At 42.9% G+C, this 16665-nt stretch overlaps 1 protein-coding gene across 5 annotated transcripts in view; it reads right to left on the bottom strand.

The window, feature by feature from the left end:
• Positions 1–1323: 1323 nt before the first annotated feature.
• The window catches only part of gab3 (GRB2 associated binding protein 3), a 136712-nt gene continuing 121370 nt past the window's right edge, over positions 1324–16665 (bottom strand). For 4 of the 5 annotated variants that reach the window (XM_078211369.1, XM_078211372.1, XM_078211371.1 and 1 more), the window contains 4 exons: positions 12452–12542; positions 6345–6450; positions 3115–3228; positions 1324–2652 (listed from right to left, as the gene is read on the bottom strand). In XM_078211369.1, coding sequence (XP_078067495.1) covers positions 2512–2652; positions 3115–3228; positions 6345–6450; positions 12452–12542 — 452 coding nt within the window. In that variant the 3' untranslated portion in view covers positions 1324–2511. The remainder of the gene's footprint in view (positions 2653–3114; positions 3229–6344; positions 6451–12451; positions 12543–16665) is intronic. The other variant, XM_078211373.1, reaches the window with a different exon arrangement.

The raw sequence follows: 16665 nt of genomic DNA, 5'->3' as shown, positions 1-16665 counted from the left end.
GCTGAGCTAGCAAGGGATGTTTTAATTAGTCCCTGTTCTCCCAGCATTGGGGAGGGATAAAATCACCCTTTGCAATTTGATCACTCCTCAGTGGAAATACTGAGTATGCATGAACCGCAAGTGAGAAGAGAATAAGTCTCAACTCTGATGGTGACCCCTACCAGCTTGAATAGTCTGTTAACACTCGTGGTCCAGCGCATGAAGAATAATACGTTAGGTGAGGTTTTAGAAACTGTACCTCACTGAGAATCAGTGCCTTCAATGGGAAGAAGAAAAAACTGACTGCTGAATCCAGCTACTGTGCACAATTTTTTCTCACCTTAGCGACATGAAAAAAGCCAGAACTCAACATGGTGGCAGCAGTGTTAGGGAAAAGGTAGCAGAAGGATATCATCTCACAAACCAGTTTGGAGATCCCATTGATTTAAAGGATAAGACCATTTCCAAACTTTGCAAGGGCTGCACCAACCACAAACCATGCCCACACCTGCCTACATTTCCTTTTGTGCCGAAATAGAAATCAGAACAGAATAATTTTCAGGTTGCTATTTAGCCAGAGAAGGGGATGTTGCTGCTATTGTGTAGAACCCAGTTTAGGCTGCATTAAGATGGGGTTGAAGAGTACTTCTCTTAGACTGTTCTCTCATAAATTTGCTGAAAAATTGTGATCAACTGCTGACGCTTCTATAAATGGAACAAAATAGGCCAGTTTTAATTCTTAAGTGAATGAGGTTTGAGAGAGATAAAAGCTGATATTGGAAATACACAGCAGGTCTGTCAACATCTTTGAGGCTAATATTTTGGTGTAGGTTCTTTGTTTGTTCTTATAAAGGAACTCTATCCAAGATACAAATCTATCTTTTCTCTTTTCTGATGATTTTGGACCTGGCCTATCCTTACAGCATTCTGTTTTTTAAAAATTTTATATTTCTAGCATTCGTTTTATCATTATTGATATTTCTATTCCTGAGTTAAATTAGAAATCTCATTTTTCCTCCTTGTTGTCCTAGAATAAGCAGTTCTGCGCAATTTGAACAAAATGTTACCTGATAAACTAGTGCAATAAATGTAATAGTAATTCCAACAAAAAGAGGAACCTTAGAATGAGGCAGAAATTTCCAATTGATTAGAAATTGAAGATAAATTGGACATAATGTCATTAAGACTTGTGGAACTGTCCGGCAGTTCTATTACAGCTTTCCAAAAACTTTTACAATTCTAATTTATAGGGGTTTGTCTTTGCTAATTTTAGGATGCAAGGTAAAATCAAAAATTGTAAAAAAAAATATAAATCTTCAGCTTATAAATGATTACAATCCCAAGCAAAGGACAAAACTGGTATATTTGTCATTGTCTTTGGCGAAATCCACCTGTTCAAAATACCAAAATCAGTGCTTACACCCTGTACACTTACTCAAAACTGAGAACTCTTCTTCTTAAACTCCAATACTGCCTTTGTATATGGCCCATCTCTGAACAGCTCACCTGTACTTCTAGATACAGGAAAACGTGAAAACATACAGGATACATGGGATGGCACAGTGGTTAGCACTGCTGCCTCACAGCACCAATGACTCGGGTTCGATTCCCGGCTTGGGTTACTGTCTGTGTGGAGCTTGCACTTTCTTCCGGTGTCTGCGTGGGTTTCCTCCGGGTGCTGATTGGCCATGCTAAATTCTCCCTCAGTGTACTCGAACAGGTGCCGGAGTGTAGCGACTAGGGGATTTTCACAGTAACTTCATTGCAGTGTTACTGTGAGCCTACCTGTGACAATAATAAACTCTCTCTCTTAAACGTTGATGCTGGCTCATGTATGACTTTCCCTCCAAAATGTGTCTCACTCCCAATGCGGTCAATTCCGCCACAGAAATGCTCCTCTCAACTTTCCTGTCTAGCTCCTCTCTCAGCTCCAGAAACATCGCCGTGCACAGTTTCTGACTTTTCTAAATTTCTGCTGCATTTAAATCAAGAATTCCTTGGGATCTCCTCCTATTTCAAAGTTATGAAACTTCTTAACCCTTTGATTTCTCTTATAATCGACAGGCTTTTAAAATTCAAGCTGAGTGTCATACATGACTTTTCTTGGTTTTACCATGTTTTTCTCCTTTACTCGTTTTTTTCTAACCTCGGGTCCTGCATTTTGGCCTTTAGCTCTTCACAATAGATTTGCAATAAAAAAAAATAAGGGTTACTTCAACAATTAATAAAATCACTTGGCATTTTTCGTAATTGAATTTGACACAGTGCTTGATCAAAAGAATTGCTGTCAAAATATAAAGCAAAAATTGCTCAATATAAACTAATGTGGTGGCATCATTGTTAGAAATGCAACATATTCTTTGTATCTCTGGCAGAGTCTGCAATTTTTAAGCTGCCTATTTTCATTGTCCATTCACTTCTTAATTTAAAAAAGAAATCAACGCAGTCTTTCAATCGGTTATTTCCAAAACCATATTGATCTAGTTTGCATCTTCTTCCTCGCTGGTAAAGTTTTGGTGCAATAAAAATCTGTCATTTTAAAGTTTTTGACAGGTTACAGGATTGCCGCACATCAGTCCATTCCTGCTTAGTGTTCTGCAAAGCCTGGGTCTTCTGTTCATCGACCTGGACATAGTCTACCCGCTCTTCCAGCATGGATGAAAGGAATGGTTTCTGTGTATAAGATCAAAAGAAACAAACAATCTATTAAATGCTAAGTAAGATGTATCAGGTCTTTAATTCATACTATTTATCGCTCTTACTCTCTCTCTTATGGTTTTACTCTTGCAAACTCTTACTTTTACTTTATTTCATTCTTTGTTTGTAGTCATACACATTCACTCACTCTTTTGCTTTCTCTCTCCCAATTTTGTTGGCACTCCCATACTCTGACACACCTATTTTCCCACACACACATTTTCTCCAAATCTTTCTCTCATTCCTTTCTTATGTTTGTTCTTACTTTGTGACACGAGCATTTTGCACTCAGAGGTATAGCATAGTCTTTTTGTGTTAGTATTTGTGAGAACATGTCCAGCTCTGGACTTTCACTCAGTTATCATTGCTATATCTATTTCAAGTAGCAAACTGGTCTGCATTAATGTAACCCAATCAAGCAAAATCAAGAGAAAATACCTTCTGAACAGGAGAGGGAGATGTTGCATTGAAGTCCAAGGCTAGATAGTCCAGGTTTAACGTTCGGGGCCATTGATTGTTGCCATTACCATTATATACCGAGCTCGAGCGTTCCTGGGGATAACAATATCAATTAATCAAATTGTGGGATTAATGTATTTCGTGACAATTATCATGCATTCAAAAGCAAAATACTGCAGCTGCTGGAAATATAAAACGAGAACAATGCTGGAAATACTCAGTAGATCAGACAGCATCTGCGGAGAGTGAAACAGTTATGTTTCAGCTCAACAACTTTTTGTTAGAACTGGATAAAATAGTGATATAATACTTTCTTGAAAACAAATTTTGTTTGATAATGTTCATGTGAAGTGCCTTAGGACGTTTACAACCTCAGAGGTGCTATTAAAATGTGAGGTTTTTTTTTGTTTTTAAACAAGTACAGCGGCATGTTCAGGAGGAAGGGGAGGAAAGAATAAAAGAGAAAGTATGTGATAGGGTGGAAGGCAGGAGAGGGTGGCCCAGTGGTTAGCACTACTGCCTCACATACTAGGGACCCAGGTTCGATTCCCGACTTGGGTCACTAGTGCGGAGTCTGCAAGTTCTCCCCATGTCTGCGTTGGTTTCCTCCGGGTGCTCCGGTTTCCTCCCACAATCTGAAAGACGTGCTGGTTAGGTGCATTGGCCATGCTAAATTCTTCCACAGCATACCCAAAAAGGTGCCAGAGTGTGGCGACTAGGGGATTTTCACAGTAACTTCATTGCAGTGTTAATGTAAGCCTACTTGTGACACTAATAAATAAACTTTAAAACTTTAAATGATAAAAGGGACGAAGCTGCAGGCAAAAGGAAATGCTAGTACGACAAGGAAAGAAACAAAAAGTGGGCAACAAGACATACAAATAGCAGCAGTAGAATCATGATCAGACTTGCAATTCAAAAGAAATGAGATCAGTAGATATGACCTGAAATTTTTCAACTCAAATCCTGAGTCAGAAAGGCTATAAAGTAGCCAACTGCAAAGTGAGGCGCTGCTCCTCAAGCTTCCACTGAATTTTCCTGGAACAGTGTAAAAGATCGAGGACAGAGAGATCAGAATGGGATTGGGATGGAGAATTGATTTGGCAAGCCAACTGGAAGCTCAGGATCATGCTTTGGGATAGAAAAGAGGTGCTCAGCAAATTGATCATCCGATCCGCATTTGTTTTTCCCATTTCTGAGAAGAACAGCAAATGAAATGTAGTAAATTAGTCTATCCTTGGAAGGAGTGTTTGAGGTCCTGATTGATGGGAAGGAGGTGAAAGGGCAGGTGTTGCATCTCCTGTGCTTACATGGGAAGGTGCTGTGGGAAGAGGAGCTGGTGTTGGAATGTCACAGCTAGACAATCCTCCTGGAAGGCTGAATAGGGGGTGGAGGTGAAGACATGTTTGGTGGTGACATCTTGCTTGGGGTGGTAGAAATAAGGCAAGTGAGAAATGGTTGTCAACCACAGTGGAGAGGAATCCTTGGTTGAGGAAAGAGGGAGACATATTGAAAGCATAGATGTGGAAGGAGGTATTATCAGAGCAGATGGAACAAACGTGAAGAAACTGGGACAATGAAATAGAGTTCTTATAACAAGCAGGGTGTAATCAAAGTGAAAGAGAGAGTGGGCTAATTGTAGATATTGGTTGGCAGCCTACCTTGAAGACAAATAGAGAAGTTGAAGAAGGAAATGGAAGAGTTGAATTTAGATTGTGAAGGTAATTGAAGGGTGGAAATCAGAAGCAAAGTTAATGAAAGTTTCCAGTTTGAGCAAAAGCAGGAAGCAGCGGTAATACAATCATCACTGTACCAGAAAAAGAGTTGAGGGAGAAGATCTACGTAGGACTGATGGTATCTCATGAAAAGACGGACATAGGTAGGACACATATAGATCTTCATAGTAACTCCCATTATTTGGAAGGAATGAGTAGAGTCCAAGAAGAAATTGCCTAATGTAAGAATAAGTTCAGCTGGATGGATGAGGGTTGTGATGTTTGAGGACTGATTAAGCCTCCATTCAAGGAAAAATCAGAATTCAACCAGGCCATCTTGATGCGGTTTAGAGGTGTAGAGAGACTGGGCCTCCTTTATGAAAAGGAATAGGTTAGGGAAAGTGTTGCAAGATTTTAGAAGGACCAGAAGAGACTGGAGGAGAGTTGAAATAGGAAGAAATCAGATCCGTGGGACTAAACAGGCTGAAATGATGAAGCCGCTGGGACAATCTGTTTGTAGATCTTGGGAAGGAGATAGAAGCAGGCTGGGCGCAAACCTTAATTTCAAAATCTGCTTCTAACAATAAACAGTATGAAGAATTTCCACACCTTTGTAAAAACAGTTCCAATCTGAGATAAGAATCTCTTTTTAATCTGTTGTGGAGACTATTACCAGGATTTGATCACAACATCCACAGGAACATTTTTCATTTTAGCAAAGAAAGAAAAGGCCTTTAGATTAAACAAACGCCTCAGTTTTTATAAATCAACCTTGCATTCTCACCGTAAACCAAGACCACTTCTCTATTCAGAAGCAGATCAAATGTCTTTTAAATTCATTTACCCTTCAATTGCCTTCCACGGTGATTTGTTCCAAATCTAAAATTATTCTAGATTAAGAAAATAATCCCTTGATTTCCCTGTCCCTTGTTTCCTAGATTTTTAGCTTTGATGCATGTAAACTCACATTTCACCACGGTGAATGGTTTTGTTAATTGATTGTCGGTTTCTGCTCTCAAAACTGGAAATTGCCATTTGGATTCTGCATTATTACAGCAGCTTATATTTAATTTCCTTCACTATATTTTTACGACCTCAACTTTGTACTATAATTGCCGAGGGGGTTTTAAGGCATATTAAGGCTGCACCAAGGATCAACTTTCGGGCAAAGTGTTCTACGCTGCAAGGAGGAATGAAAGACACTTGACCCACAATTGGATTTTGCCAATTTCCTCGCATCTGAGATAATGTCCAAAAAGATGTTGGGTTTCTTGCATACCACGATTGAATGGTGGAACAGACTCAATGGGCCAAATGGCCTAATTCTACTCCTATATCTACTAATAAGGAGCTTATTGCTTGGCTAAGACCCTTTCCAGAATCCTAGCTGCCCTGAGCAATGTTATCCTGTGTATTACCAAAGGAAATGGTCCCCATGACGCTCCACTATTCCACAAGCACAGAACTATGACCATATGTGTGTTATTTTTTTACCATTGCTGTGTAATTTTCGTCACTCTCCCCATTGAATGTGCCATAAAAGCTTCGGGCTGAATTGCATTGACTCTCTGGTGTGATGCAGTTGGCCGTACTCCACCTGCTTCAGAAAAGAAAAGAAAAAGTCTGGCTTAAGATCTTTGCACCACAAACACCACACAGAAACATAGCACGGGATTTTCTAGCCCCTCCCACCAGCAGGATCTTCTGGTCCCACCGAAGGCACCTCAGTGGTTTCCTTGGTGGTGACAAAACAGTGTAGATATTGGCGGGGCTGGAAGATATGCTGTAGGGGAGCTGGAAAATCTTGCCCATAGGAACATATCATTCAGTGCTCTCGCCTGTTCAGCTTGTTCCACCATTCCATTGGACCATGTTTGATGTATACAACTCAATTCACCCACTTTTTATCCTGATTCCTTGATACTCTTACCTATAATAAGTCATACTAACAATTAGATAAGAATCTTTCAAATAAAAAACATCTAAAATAAATTCAGCAAAAACCTATCTGGTTAATTAATTACTAAGAGTCATAATCATTTCCTTCAATTCAGCCCCAGAAAGTTGCCAGAAAAAGAGTATAACCAATATATTCACACCTGATCACCAAATTCAGCCAATAGTTACATCAGACAGGGCACGACAGCTTAATAAGTTCAGGCAACCTCAATTCTGGCCCTGGGTGAGTGTATGGAGTTTGCACTTCCTCCCCATGTCTGCGTGGGTTTCCTCCGGATGCTCCAGTTTCCTTCCACAGCCCAAAAACTGAGCCACACATATCAGTCAATTCATGGTCTGTGCTGGGTTAGTTAATCTCAATTTGGATGGCTGCTTGGATATTACCATTGACTCTTGTAACTCAGAGCCAGAGAAGGGGTACTGTCTGCAATCTGGTGAACACCCTCGAAAAGATGCAAGTGCATTGAGCGAGAATCAGATTGTGACTTTGTGATATCTTGCATGATGAAACATCCTAATTCCGCTGAATCACTGGCTCAAGTGTGGAGAATAACCACTGTAATCAAGAACCAAAAGTCTGTATGTTCTTGTGTTTGGTTCCTTAGGGAAAGGAGGAAAGAAATATGGAAAATGTGGAAAAGAATACTTTGCTTTGCAGCTTATAACATCTTTGAAAATTGTTTCTGGACATGGATATTATTGGCAAGGCCAGCAGCAATTGCCCTTTACCACCTTCTTTAGCTGCTTCAATCTGTGTGGTGTCGGTACACCAACATTGCTGTTAGGTAGGGAGTTCTAGGATTTTAACCCAGCAATTCTGAAGAATTGGCAATATATTCCCAAGTACAGATGTGTGTGACTTGGAGGGGCAGCATGGTGGCACAGTGGTTTGCACTGCTGACCTTCACAGTATCAGGGACCCAAGTTCAATTCCGGCCTTAGGTGACTGTGTGGAGTTTGCACTTCATCCCCATGTCTGTGTGGGTTTCCTCTGGGTGCTCCAGTTTTCTCCCACAATCCAAAAGATGTGCAGGCTAGGTGGATTAGCCATGGTGAATGCATGGGGTTATGGGGATAGGGTCGGGGTGGGCTTGGGTAAGATGCTCTTTCGAAAGTCGGTGTAGACTCAATGGGCCAAATGGCATCCTTCTGCACTTTAGCGATTCTGTGGATTCAATAGACCGGTGGGCATAGTGGTTAGCACTGCTGATCCCCACAGCACAGTAAGAAGTCTCACAACACCAGGTTAAAGTCCAACAGGTTTATTTGGTCGCAAATACCATAAGCTTTTGGAGCAATGCTCCTTCGTCAGAAAGCATTGCTCCGAAAGCTTATGGTATTTGCTACCAAATAAACCTGTTGGACTTTAACCTGGTGTTGTGAGAATTCTTACTGTGCTTACCCCAGTCCAACGCCGGCATCTCCACATCATCCTCACAGCGTCAGGGACCCAAGTTCAATTCTGGCCCTGGGTGAATGTGTGGAGTTTGCACTTCCTCTCAGTGTCTGCGTGGGTTTCTCCGGGTGCTGCAGTTTACCCCCATAGTCCAAATGTTGAGCAGGGTAGGTGGATTAACCATGCTAAATTGCCTCTTAGTGTCCAAAGATGTGTAGGTTAGGTAAATTAGCTATGGTAAACGCACTTGGCTATAGGGATAGAGTTGGGGGTGGGCCTGGGTAAGATGCTCTTTCGAAGAGTCGGTGAAGACTCGATGGGCCGAATGGCCTCCTTCTGCGCCTTTAGGGATTCTATGGACCTGTGGGTGGTGTTCACAAGTGCCTGCTATCCTTGTTCTTTGAGAAGTCACTGGTTTGGAAGCTGGTACACACTGTTGCCATGTTGTACTGGTGGTGCAGGAAATGAATGTTATATGTTGCTGAAGCTGCACCCATCCAGATAATGGTTATGGGGATAAAGCTGGGGTATGGACTAAATTGGGCACTTTTTCAAAGAGTCAGCAGAGACACAATGGGTTAAATGACCTCCTTCTTTGCTTTTCCATTCTATGAAAAGTGAACGAGGCAAAACAGATCAGAATGTCTCAAATTTGATTCCCAATGTAAGGTAGCTCTGGAAGCTGAATTGAAAGATATGACAGTAGCTAAGCAATGACAAACATTTACAGAATGAATTCATAATTTGCAACAAATATACATTCCCTTAAATGTTAAAATGCCCATAGGAAAAGTGATCTCACCGTAGCTAACAACAGAAATCAAAGATAGGATTAGATTAAAGGAGGAGACTTATAACGGTGCCAAAAATAGCAGTTAGCCTGAGGAGCAGAAGAGGATAGAATGCAGCAAATGACCAAGAAATTGACAGGGAGACAGAAAAATCCTATTTGAGAATAAATCAGCAAACAGATAGAAACAGATTGTAAAAGATTTTGTATGTACGTAAAAATAAAGTGATTAATGAAAGTAAATGCGAGCCCTTTAGAGGCAGAGATAAGGGAAATTATAACATGGAATATGTGAATGGCAGAGGCATTGAATAATTACTTTTTATTTGTCTTCACCATACAAGTCACAAAAACATTCTGGAAATAGTGGGGAACTAATGAGGAACTTGGGGATCTTACGATTAAAACATATAAAACTAGGGAAATTAATAGAATATAAAGTTAATAAATCGCCTGGACCCGGAGGCCTGCATCTTCGGGTTTCAAAAAAGAGTGATAGAGAGAGCAGGTGGATTGGTTTTGATTTTCCAGAATTTGCTAGATTCTAGAACAGCCCCCATGGATTGGAAAGTAGCAAACATATCCCCACTATTCAAGATAGAAGGAAGAATAAACAGGGAACCTTGGACCAGGTAGCCTGACATCACTAACAGGGAAAATGCTGGAATTTATTATTAAGCACGTGATAACAGAGCAGTTAGAGAATCTGAATAGAAGTAGGCAGATACAACAGAAATATATGAAACAGCAACAGTGTTTAACAAATCTATTAGCAGGGTAGATAAGGGGGAACCAGTGAATGCAATGCATTTGGATTTTCAAAATGCATTGGATTTTCAAAAAGCATTTGATAAGGTGTCATACAAGGTCATACATAACATTAGGGCTTACGAAATTTGGTGCAATATATTAGCAAGGTTTGGTTAATGGATAGAAAGTAGACAGTCGGAATAAATGGGTCATTTCCAAGTTGGCAGACTTTAGTTAGTGAGGTACCACAAGGATCAGTGCTTGGGCCTCGGCTATTTACAATCGATATCAATTGAGACAACTGAGTGTAACACTTCAAACTTTGCTGACAACACAAACCTAGGCGGGAAATTAAGCCTGGAGGAGAATGCAAAGAGATTTTAAAGGGACATAGACAGTTTGAATGAGTTGTCAAAAATCTAGCAGATGGAATATAATGTGGGCAAGTGTGAAGTTATCCACTTCGGAAAGAAAAATAGATTAAAAAGTGGGAGACTGGCCAACATTAATATTCAAAGAGACCTGGTGTCCGCATACATGAAAAATAGTAAGTTAATGTGGAAGTACAACAAGGCAAATGCTATGTTAGGTTTTGTCACAGATTGAATGGAATATAAGAGTAAAGAAGTCTTACTGCAATTGTATAGGGTTATGGTGATGCCACACCATAATTGTATACAGTTTTGGTCTCCTTACTTAAGGATGTATCTACTTACGTTGGAGGAATGCAACAAAGGTTCACCAGACTGATGGGAGGTTGTCCTAAGAGGAGAGTTTGAGTGGAAAGGCACGGGTTCTAAAAGAGATTTCTGCAGAGATAGTGGATGTGCTGTCTATGATTTTCCAAAATTCCCTCAATTCTGGAAAAGTCTTGGTAGATGAGAAGTTAGCAAATGGAACATCTGTATTCAAGGAATGAGTGGGAGAGAAAACAGGGACCTACAGGTCAGTTAGCCTGACATCAATTATCTATTTTTCAGGCATGCACTTAACAAGGCAACATGCTTTTACAAGCGGGGAATCCTGTTTGACAAGTGTATTAGAATTTTTTGAGGCACTTCACAGGGTAGATTCAGAGGTACTTCTTCTTCAGCTGGAGAATCTTGAACAAGGGAGCACAGTTTCAGGATGAGGAGTTGATTATTTAGGACTGAAATAAGGAGAAATGTCATCACTCAAAGGTTGTGAATCTTTGGAATTCTCCACTGCAGAGGGTTGTGGACAGTCCATGATTGAATATATTCAAGCTGAGATAGAGTTTTGGTCTTTCAGGTAACCAAGGGAATGGGGTGTGGGCAGGAAAGTGAAGTTGAAGCCCAAGTTCAGCCAGAGCCATACTGAATGTCAGAGCAAGCTCGATGGGCCATATGGTCTTCTGCTGCCACATTCTTATATTCCATGGATTTAGGAGAATGAGTGATGATCTCACTGAAACATATAAAATGCTTAATGAGCATGAGTAAATGCAGGAAGGATATTTCCCTTGCCTGGAGAATCTAGAAACACGAGTCACAGCCTCAGAATAAGGGCTCAGCTATCTGGGCTTGAGGAGTGAAGAAACTTCTTCAAACAAAGGCTTGTGCATCTTTGGAATTCTCTAACTCAGAGAACAGTGCATGCACAATGGTTGAACATATTCAAGGCAGAAATTGACAATGCTTTGGATACTAAAGAAATTAAGGGATATGGAATAGTCTTTGAAGCCAGAATTGAGGTAGAAGATCAGCCATGATCATACTGAATGATAGAGGCTCAAAGGGCCAAATAGTCTACCACTATCTCTATTTCTTATGCTCAAATTACTTATCTGTTTCCACACAGGGTGTAGTTGCTTTTGTTCATTGGGAGCAGTTAGTATTATTTTATATGTTGCCCCTCATTTGAGGGGCAGTTTACCTCTATGTGCATAGTTATGACACAATTTTCTCAATCGGCCAACAAGCTTCTTGTCTCTATGTTTATGCTATGTTTTATTAGTGTCACAAGTAGGCTTACATTAACATTGCAACAAAGCTACTGTGAAAATCCCCTAGTTGGCATACTCTGGCACCTGTTTGGGTACACCGAGGGAGAATTTAGCATGGCCAATGCACTTAACCAGCACTTTAGGACTGTGGGAGGAAACTGGAGCACCCGAAGGAAACGCATGCAGATACAGGGAGAATGTGCAGACTCCGCACAGACAGTGACCCAAGCCGTGAATTGAACCTGGGTCCCTGGCGTAGTGGGCATCAGTGCTAACCACTGTGTCACTTTGCCGCCCGGGGATTAATCTGGAGAGGCCCAGATGCTGTGTGAACGACTTTGAGACAGGGTAGCACGTCAGGCACCACAGAGCTTATTGGCTGGGGAAGAAAAATCAGCTAGGGTTTCTGCTCCTGATTTTCATTCAATGACAACTGCTGGAAGTGACAGTGAGTGAGCATCGACTGAAAACAGAATCTGGCTTGGTGCTGATGCGTGTTATGGCTGCATAGTCTGCTGACATTCCAACTTGAATGTTATGCTCTTAATGCTGGCAAATAAATTGATTATGATAACACCAATCAGAAAATCCAGCCTTCACTATCTGCACTTTAGCAATGTCCCTGAGAATTATTAATGAGTATGGAATTATACTCCAGCAAGAGTAGGCAACCTCAGGACTGGAAGGAGATAGAGGATGAAAGGAAAGAGAAATCTCTTCACACGAGTGAGTATACTTACAATGGCATACTCCACGTCTTGCCGACGCAAGAATGATTGTAGTGACCCCTGATTGTTGAGAGGCTCGTCAGATCCAAAGGTGGAGGTTTGACTGCAATTGAAATCACAATGTGTGAGCAGACAGGTTCATTAAAATAGTCTGCAAAAGACTTTTTCTGCCTTGAGAAGTCTTCTCATGCTCCCTTTGACTTCACAGTTCACTTGATTACTAAAATTTTAAACATTAAAATTCTCAACCTTGATCATTCTTTCACCTCCTGAAAACATAACCTATATTCTCTGTTGTGATATTGTACGCCTGCCAATGCAGATAATGGCATTTACCTTGGAGAAGCTGCATAGCGACGCCACCATGTGTAAGGCATGGAGAATGCCCCGGTCCAACGCCGGCATCTCCACATTATGGCATGGAGTACAGTCTTCCATGTTCACTATTCCCTGTGATCTCCACTGACGTTCACTATTGCCTGTGACACCATATCAGTAAAACCTCATGTATACCTTACGAGTCAGGGGATATAGTCAAGTAGTGACCGTATTTAATTGTTAGATTAATTAAGCTAGATCGAGGCCTGTGCAGAGCTGGATAGAGTTGTTGCCTGTAATTAATTTCATCAAAACCCTCAACATATGCGGTGGCAGCAGACGGCAAGCAGCCACGATCTTCTCCACTGGAGTGATGGTGTTTCCCCAGCATTACTCCAGCTTACCAATCACCCCTGCCACTTAGTGAGATGATGGTGGACATTAAAAAATATAGAGGGTGATTCTTGCCCTAGCAGTGCAACTGGGAGACATCAGCAGAGACTGTTTAGCGGGCTCCCCACTGGGTGCCACTGCCTCCGTGCGAATCCGGGGCCAGGATTTCTGGTGTCGTCAGTTCTGCGCCGGAAATCGGCGTGGAGCTGACTTAAATATTAAAACCGCAGTTTGCCTATCATTAGCAGGTCCGAGGCTGAAGTCTCCAGGACTGCTAACCTCTCCCGCAAGCTGACGGTCTGACCTCGCTGGAGTGAAGGGGGGGCCATGGAGGCAACCCAGGAGGTTGGGAGCAAGGGGTGGTGCCCCCTGGGCATTGCTAGCCTGACAGTGCCAGCCTGGCCTCCTGGCACTGCCCAACAGGCAATGCCCAAGGGGCACCTTGGCACTACCCAGCAGGGCACTTTGACCGCTGCCACTCTGCAGTCAGGTTTAGTGGCAGAGGGAGGGAAGGGACTGATCAGGGCTGGCCATTATGGTTGTGTGTGGGGAGGGGGTTGAGGAGATCGGGACTGCCTTTGTGGGGGCGGTGGGGGGACATCGGGGCTGGCCCGGAGACATCCGGGAGGCCAGTGATTGGGGGGTGGGGAGATCGGATGGGCAACGATGGTGGAGGTTGCTGTGCTGGCCAGCGATAGGAAGACCGGCATGCGGGGCTACTGCAATTGGCGCATGCGCAGTGGTCGACTCAGCGTTATGCTGCCGGCCTCTCCAGCGGGAATAGGCCAAGCCCCCTGATTTTCAGCATGAATCTCTCTGAGGCACTCTGCAGTGCTCAGAGTGTGGGAGATTCACTCTGAAAATCCCGCTAAAAAAGCCAGCAGGAGTCACTCCCGTTTTAACACAAATTCGGCACTTAGAATCTTTTTGGGAGTAACGTCCCCATAGTTTCCTCTATTAAAGTATATTCTCAAAGTGGAGTCCCATTTTAATACAGTTTATAAATTAGGAAAATGAGCTGAGAAACGTTGTCTTCATTTTCATTTTACGTGGTTCTTGTACATGCTCAAAGAAGCAGATTAAACCTGCACATGCTCAGTTATTTTTAATCAAACCACCGCTTTCCTTTCCTGACTCTCCCACCAGTGCCTCCCTCACTCACTGCTTTGCTCTTCTAACCCCTCACTCCCTTATGCTTGCCTCTCCCAACCACCTGCTTACCATTTGCCATTCCCAGACTGCTCCTCTTCTGTTGTGGGAGAGTGAGGGAGGCAACAAGAGGGACAGGGAGTGTCAGGATGGTCAGGAGGCTGCGATTTTGTGGCTGTGTGAGCCATGGGCACAAATCCCATGGTAACCACTAAATCTCGCGAGAGGCCACAAACGGGATTCGTGCTGGCGAGATCTCAGAATAAGATTTCCCCTGCCCACCACCGCCCCCCCCCTCAACCGGTGACACAATCAGATTCACCCCAGGGAGAGCCTGATTTGCATAAATTAGCATCACATTAGCAGGCTTGTTGCCAGTACATCCACCCTCGTCCTAACTAGCCCCCCACCCACCCGAATTACTTCTGCTTTATAAAAATGAAAACCAGTCGAGGTGAACATGCCAGGTGCACATGGGTAGGCACAGCCCCGGGTAGTGAGGGACATGATCGGGTAGTGCTCCCTGGCACTCAGTAGTCCCCCCTGGCAGTGCCTTCTGGGGAGCTCCATTGCAGGGATTTCCCCTAATCCATGAGAGTGGGGCTGTTGGTGGGTGGGGGCATGTGGGTGGGTGGGAGTCCCCCCTTTACCATGTGGGGGGTAGTGCCCTTCTGTAAGTGTGGTCATGATGTCTGTGGGGGGAAGGGGGTTGGAGGCCCCCATGTCCATGGAGCTTCTCGATATCTTTGGGGGGTTTTCCCCTATCTGTGAGAGGGGTTTTGATGTCCGTGGGAGGTGAGGGTGTCTTTTATTTAAATTCAGAGATCGGGAGCCCCCCGATCTTGAGATTTCCGGTGTTGCTGGCTTTCTTAGGCTCCGCTCCTCCAGCTGACTGAGTGAATCGTGCTTCTCCTTTGAAATTTCATAAAGCTTGGTTCTACACGATGAGGATAGCTGACTGTGCAGCCTGCAAGCTGCTCGCCGGTTTTCTCACCTGAGGTAACACTCTATGCATTTTTAGGAAGATTCCTGTCTCTCTGATAACACAACCTAATTTCCCTTACAGCTCTGAAGAAGAGTCATACGGACTTAAAATGTTAAATCTGTTTCTCTCTCCACAGATGCTGCAGACCTGCTGAGGTTTTCCAGCATTTTCTGTTTTTATTTCAAATTTCTAGCATCCATAGTATTTTGTGTTTATAATTCCATTACATTTTTATTGCCAATATTAAGTCATATCCTGGAGTTCCTGGTTCCCCAGCATCAAATATGAGGAGTTCTCCAAAGATGTGCTGGGAAGTCCCTCTGGAAAGTTTCCAGCTAAGGGTTTACTTTATAATTGTCCAGAAGCGTTGACTTCCTCTGGAAAATTGCACTGTGCTAGGAAGCATCCGTCAAAGCGATTTAAATTGTGAACTTTGGATGGGTCTGCCAGTCGTACACTCAAAGGCTGGAATTTGCCTGTCAGTCTCGCTGGCAGGATCTTCTGTTCCCACTGATGGCGAACCCTCACCGCGGGTATCCAGGGGTTGCATGGAATAAGAAACCCTGTATACAATGGCGGGGTCAGAAGATCCTATGCCAGCCAATAGCGAACCACTGCAGTCTGGAGTGCGGAATATCCCGCCCATTGTTACTCTGAATGAGTCAGAAGAAATAAAGCAACATCCCACTTCAGCGTCACTATTTGAAACACCCAGACTGAGCTAAGCATGGGACACCCCCACCCCCTCCTCTGCCCCTCCGGACCCCTCCTCTGCTAAGCGGACTCAGACTCAACAACAAACTCCCTCCCAGACCCGGACCTGACTCTGACCCCTTGCCTGCATCCAGAACCCCACACCTCCAGACACCCTCATATCATCATATTTGTATCATAAAATATAAATAACAAATATATCACCTAATGTATTTTCCACTTCTTTCTTCAGCACTTGCTAATACATGAGACTTTTGGTATTCAGAATTTCTATTGGTACCACAGCAAAGTCTTAAAATGTAAATAACCAAAAGGCTAGCACAACTGATTGCAGTATCATCAATTGCATTAGTTAAGGCACTGCTTCTCAAAATGATGATTTTGTATTTAATGTTGCAATCAGCAGCACAGACAGTCAGCTACTTTTGATCACAGAAGGCCTCCAATGTTCCCAATCTCCACCTACACCAATTTATATTTAGATGGCGCCTTTAGCATTATAAAATGTCCCATGGTGCTTCACAGGATTATAAAACAAAGCATGGCACCGAGCCACACAGAGATATTAGGTCTCATGACCAAAGGCCTGCTTAAAGATGTAGGTTTTAAGGAATGTCTTAAAGAAGGAAATCGAGGTAGAAGAAGAGGGAGGGAATGCATGAACTGA

Source organism: Mustelus asterias, chromosome 4 (genome assembly GCF_964213995.1).
Source record: "Mustelus asterias chromosome 4, sMusAst1.hap1.1, whole genome shotgun sequence".
NCBI lineage: Eukaryota > Metazoa > Chordata > Chondrichthyes > Carcharhiniformes > Triakidae > Mustelus > Mustelus asterias.
The sequence above is the reverse complement of the archived record's forward strand: the minus strand, read 5'-3'. Positions and strand labels throughout refer to the sequence as shown.